The sequence below is a fragment of the Otolemur garnettii genome, unplaced genomic scaffold (genome assembly GCF_000181295.1).
Source record: "Otolemur garnettii isolate 467f Iridium unplaced genomic scaffold, OtoGar3 scaffold00025, whole genome shotgun sequence".
Classification (NCBI taxonomy): Eukaryota; Metazoa; Chordata; class Mammalia; order Primates; family Galagidae; genus Otolemur; species Otolemur garnettii.
The window spans coordinates 14,985,487-14,991,816 of NW_003852420.1; the positions used below are offsets into that span (position 1 = coordinate 14,985,487).

The 6,330-nt window shown below is 43.7% G+C and overlaps 1 protein-coding gene across 1 annotated transcript in view; it reads left to right on the forward strand.

Annotated features, from left to right (window-relative positions):
• The window catches only part of EFCAB8 (EF-hand calcium binding domain 8), a 73,897-nt gene that overhangs the window by 60,616 nt on the left and 6,951 nt on the right, over window positions 1-6,330 (forward strand). The window contains exon 22 of the mRNA XM_023512257.1: window positions 2,601-2,769. Coding sequence (XP_023368025.1) covers window positions 2,601-2,769 — 169 coding nt within the window. The remainder of the gene's footprint in view (window positions 1-2,600; window positions 2,770-6,330) is intronic.

Here is a 6,330-nt window from a genome sequence, read left to right on the forward strand (position 1 = left end):
GACCAGACGTTCCTCTGGGAGAATTTGTCCCAGGAGCGCTCTGAGGATCGCATGGCCAGACCAGCAGGAGTTCCCTGCCGGGGTGATCTGCGTTGTGAACAGAACCTGGCTCATCACACAACATTCAAGGACGGGGCACCTGAGTCCCATTTTACAGAGACAAGCACGACACAGGACAAGGCACAAACACGACAAACCAGACATATGTTTCCAGGTCCCCCCCCTTTCCTTACACTATCTAGGGGGACTCAAACCCACACTGGCCCTGACCAAGTATAGAGACAAGCAGGACACAAGAAACAATAAACACAGGACATTAATTACAACTGGACATTCCCGGCTGTTGGATCTATCTAGCCAGAAGAATTACACCCAAACCAGAAGGGTTACGCTAGAACCAGACACTCCTAGAAGGCCCCCGCCTACCTAGAAGAATTGCATTCCACACAATATTGGAAACCTAGATCCAGAGATGTTACCCGATCCAGACAACTAAAACACAATGCACAGTAAACACAAGACATCCAAACAAAAAGACTCTTTAGACAGACCTAATAAGAAAAGTATAGGAGCAATTCCTACCCGACACTGACCAGAATTACACTTCACCGACCGGAATTGTACGCTTCACCGACAGGCACTCTTTCCGACCCCCTGACCAGCAGGCTATCGGATCAACCTGACCAGAATTACCCAGACCAGACCGGGGCGAACGTCTTCATACCCCGGTAGGGGAAAAGCATCACTGACCACGTCTGATCTAGCCTCTATCCCCTCCAGAACAGGGAAAAGCTCCAAGAAAAAACTTTAACAACAGTTTGACTCTCACAAGGAAACACAAGAGACCGAAACAGAAAATGTAGGAAGGAATGTCTCACTCAGGGCCTGCCGACATGCATACTAAACACAAACCCATTCACACGTATCTCACCTCCAGAGCGGTGTCGAAGTAAGTCCCAGATGGGGGATGGGAGTCTTCCCGGTCAGGGAACCAAAATGTTGGGTCTGAGAAAGCCTCCCAAATCAACCCCAACCGACAAACTCGAGACTCACTCCAATGTAAAGGGCATAAGATGAGATTTAATACAGACCCGGGAAGCCCGGGGGCCCCGGGCCTGGACTCTCCTGGCATGCAAGCTGAGGACGGCCAATACTTTTTTTTTTTTGGCTGGGACTGGTTTTGAACCTGCCACCTCCAGCATAGGGGGCCAGTGTCCTACCCTTTTGAGCCACAGGTGCCGCCTCTATACTTTCTTTTTTTGGATACAGGTCTCACTTTGTTGCCTGGGCTAGAGTGTGGTGGCATCATCCTGGCTCACTGCAATCTCAAACTTCTGGGCTCAAGTGATCCTCCTGCCTCAGTCTCCTGAATAGCGGGGACTACAGACATATGCCACCATGCCTGGCTAATTTTTTCTATTTTTTTTGGTAGAGACAAGGTGTCACTGTGTTGCTGAGGCTGCTCTCAAACTCTTGGCCTGTAGTGATCCTCCTACTTTGGCCTCCCAAAGTGCTGAGATTGCAGGCAGCAGCTACCACACTTGGCCTCTTTTGCCTACTTTTATATTATAGTATCTTTTATAAATGATATAAAATCATTCCAAATATATTAAAAGATTATTTCATCATCTATCATCTATATTGCAAATATTCCCTCTCCCCTGGATTTATCATTTGCCTGCTAATTTTATGTATAATGATTTTAAAATTACAATCTATTTTTTGGTCAGTTTTTTCCCCCATAGAGATATTTCTATTGCCTATTGATTTCTTATTCAGAGATAAGATAAACATTCACTCGTTTTTTCCTCTTAGATGTTTTATGATTTCATTAAAAATAAATCTTCAATGCTTCTGGTGTTCATTTTGTGGTAAGATATAAGATAACGACTTCTCTTAGTACTTCAAGTGTCCAGTCCTGCTAATTGAGTCACGCTTTCTATTCCTTTGATCATACCCCAAAGTTTTACATACATTGGGTTTCTGAGCCCTCTGTTATCTTCTGTGGCTCTGCTTACAGTTTGTATCATTCTGACTTTCCATCCTTGAATGTGGTTGACTAAGTCCCCCCTTCATTAATCATGTTTAATTTCAAAATGAACCTGGTAGTGTTCACTCATATTCCAGTTCAGTAGACTTTTATTCTCATAGCATAATGTGATATATCACCCCCTGTGCTAGCCCTATTCTTCTCCTAGTGCCCAGCTGAGACACTTCAGAAGATCTGGACTGACATCCTGGCCTCATCACTCTCTAAGCTATGTGGCCTTGGGCTGGTTGGTAAACATCTCTGACTCTCATTCTCTCCTCTGTGAGACGGTGAGAATCATCCACCTCCTATAAGGTTGCAATGTTCAGCAGTACTTGGTAAACCATACAGCCATGTGTAAATTCTTTTTATGGTTTTACCTAAGGGGCCAATAAGGGCTAGAGAAGTGGTGGGACCTACTTAAGATCACCAGCAAGTTAATGTGGAATGTGTTCAGAACTAGAGCCCCGGCCAGCATCGCAGGGCTGTGCCATCTCCAGTCCTGTGTGCCTTCTCATGAGCCTGTGTGGTGGCTGTGCTCTAAGTGGTTTTCCTTCACTGTCCTCTATAGGTTGTGGCTGGCCAGACCATCTCTCTGGTTCCCCCGCTGCTCCTGATTACCTGGAAGGCCCATTTGGATAGCGTGGTAGACATCCTATATGTGGACAGCTTCCAGCTGGTGATCAGTGCTGGCCAGGACCAGAACGTCAAGGCTTGGAAAGTCTCCGGGAAAGCCATGGGTATGAGTCCTATTAAAGCTCAGCCACAGCCCGTGGTCCTGCTTGTCCCTGTCACTGTTAGAACATAAAACTAGCATGAACCTCACACCCTGTGGGGAGAGGGTGTGTATAGTATAGGAGGTGAGCCTGGTCGCTTGTCCACTCAGCAGTCTGTCCAACCACCCATCATCCCTTTACCCATCCATCCAACATCATTTGCCTTCGTATATTTTTGCAAATTATATATCTGATAAGGTATATGTCTATATATATCTGATAAGGTATATTTCTATTTTTTTTTAAAAAAAAAACTTATTTGTTACATTATATGTGAAGAAAAATGCACAAGTCCAAAAGGGGTCAGATCAGTGAATTTCCAGAAAGTAAAACTATGCCCATCTAGTCACCCTCCATTATCAAGAAACAGTTAGTACAGCCACTGCAGAGAACGGTATGGAGATTAAAAAATTAAAAATAGGCGGCACCCGTAGCTCAGTGGGTAGGGCACCAGCCACATACACCGAGGCCAGTGGGTTCAACTATGGCCCAGGCCAGCTCAACAACAGTGACAACTGCAACGTAAAAATAGCTGGACATTGAGGTGGGAGCCTGTAGTCCCAGATACTTGGCAGGCTGAAGCAAGAAAATTGCTTACGCCCCAGAGTTTGAAATTGCTGTGAGTTATGATGCCATGGCACTCTATTGAGGGTGACATAGTGAGACTCTGTCTCAAAAAAAAAAAAAATTAAAAAGAGAAGTACCATACTACCCAGCAATCTCACTGCTGGTTATACATCCTAAGGAAATGAAATGAATATGTCAAAAGAGATGGCTGCACCCTCATGCTTACTGTAGCGTGATTACAATAGGCAAGGTGTGGCATCAACCCAACTGTCCCAAAATGCATGAATGGATAAAGAACATGTGGTGCATATTCACAGTGGAATTCCACCCAGCCATAAAAAACAATGAAATTGTATCATTTGAGACCGGGAGAACCTCGTGTTAAGTGAAATAAACCAGGAACACAAAGACAAATATCACATAATCTCAGTGCACTGTGGGAGCTAAAAAAGAAAAAGAATGAGTTGATCTGGTGGATTTCTTGGGAGCAGGGAGTGAAGAGGGGTTACCAGAGACTGGGGAGAGCAAGGAGGAAAAGAGAGGAGGAGAGCGTGGTCAGTGGGTACAAAGTTACAGTCAGATAGGAGAATAAGTTCTGGCGTTCCACAGCATAGAAGGTGAAGATGGTTAGCGATAAGGTACTGTAGATAACAATATAGCCCAAAGAGGGGCTTTTGAATACTCTCTCCACAAAGAAATGATAAATGCAAGAGATAATGAAAACACTAAATATCCTGATTTGATCATTATACGATATAGATGCATCCAAACATCAAATTATGTCCTATGGATATGTACAATCACGATGTGTCAATTAATAAAAAAGAAGCTGAAACCAGCACTCCAGGGGTTTCCTAGTGCTTTGGTCATACAGCAGATCTCTAGAACTTTGGCAACTTGCACAACTGAAACTATATCCACTGAACAGCAGCTCCTCCTTCCTTCTCCCTCCAGCCCTGGCAACCACTGCTTCTGTGTCTAAGAGTTTGATTCCTCATATAAGTGCAGATAGTGCAGTATTTGTCCTTCTGTGACTAGCTTATTTCTTTTAGCATAATGTTCTTAAGATTCATTCATGTTGTAGCCTATTTCCTTCTTTTTAAAGGCTAATATTCCATGGTATATATGCAATACATTTTCTTTACCCATTCTTCTCTTGGACATTAGGTAGTTTTTACATCTTGGCTATTATGAATAATGCTACAATGACCAGGGGAGTACGGATGTCTCTTTGTGATTCCATTTTCAGTTGTTTTGGAGAGATACTCAGAAGGGGACTCCTGAATCATATGGTAGTTTACTTTCAATTGTTTGAAGAACTCTTGGGCCATTTTACATTCCCATGATCAGTATGCAGGGGTTTCAATTTTTTTTTTTCTTTTGATGGTAGCCACTCTAATGGGTCTGAGGTGACACCTCATTGTGGTAGTGGTGGTGGTGGTTATCATTTTTGTGAGATAGAGTCTAGCTCTTTTGCCTGGGCTAGTGTGCCGTGGTGTTAGCCTAGCTCACAGCAACCTCAAACTCCTATGCTCAAGTGATCCTCCTGCCTCAGCCTCCCAAGTAGCTGGGACTACAGGTGCCTGCCAGAATGCCTGGCCGATTTTTCTATTTTTAAAAGAGATGGGGTCTCAGTCTTGCTCAGACTGGTCTCAAACTCCTGAGTTCAAATGATCCTACTGTCTCAGCCTCCCAGAGTGCTAGGATTGCAGGTGTGAGCCACCCTCTCGGCCCTCATTGTGGTTTTGATTTGCATTTCCTTTATGATTAGTGACATTGAGCATTTTTTCATATGTTGGCCATTTATATGTCTTCTTTAAAGGAATATCGTAAGTCCTTTGGCCTTTTAAAAAGCTTTGCCCATTTTAAAATCAGGTTTTTGGAATTTTTTTTTTATTATTGAATTGTAGGAGATACTTATGCTCCTTTATCAGATATATGACATATATTGGCAAAATATGCCACAAATTACATCTTTTTATATTATATGTATAATACTTTTTTTTTCTTTTTTGAGACAGAATCTCACTCAATCATCCTGGGTAGAGTGCCATGACATCCTCACAGGTCATAGCAACCTCAAACTCCTAAGCTCAAACAATCCTCTTGCCTCAGCCTCCTGAGTAGCTGGGACTATAGGTGCCTGCTATGATGCCTGGCTAGTTTATATATATATTTTTTGCAGTAGAGATGGGGTTTCACTCTTGCTCAGGCTGGTCTCAAACTACTGAGCTCAAGTAATCCACCTACCTTGGCCTCCTAGAGTCTTAGGATTACAGGTGTGAGCCACCATGCCCAGCTCCTGTATATCCATTAAAATATTTTTATAGTTGTAGTTATTTTTTGTTTTTAAAAAAATTTTATTTTTATTTTTTTACTTTTTGGAACAGAGTCTCACTCAGTTGCCCTGGATTAAGTGCCAGGGCATCATTAATCTCTTACATCAACCTCAAGCTCCGAGGCTCAAGCAATCCTCTTGCCTCAGCCTCCTGAGTAGCTGGGACTATAGGCACCCACCATAATGCCCAGCTAATTTTTTGGTCTATTTTTAGTAGAGACAGGGTCCCGCTGTTGCTCATGCTGGCCTCAAACTCCTAATCTCAAGTAATCCACCCATCTCTGCCTCCCAAAGTGCTAGGGTTATAGGTGTGAGCCACCGTGCCCAGACTATTTCTCCTTCATTTAATTAAAAACAATTTTCTTGGATGCAGTATTTTATTTATTTATTTATTTTTTGAGACGGAGCCTCAAGCTATCCCCCCTGGGTAGAGTGCCATGGCATCATGCTCACAGCAACCTCCATCTTCTGGGATCAAGCGAGTCTCCTGCCTCAGCCTCCCAAGTAGCTGGGACTACAGGCGCCCACCACAACGCCTGGCCATTTTTTGGTTGCAGCCATCATTGTTGTTTGGCGGGCCCGGGCTGGGGATTCGAACCCGCCACCTTAGGTGTATGTGG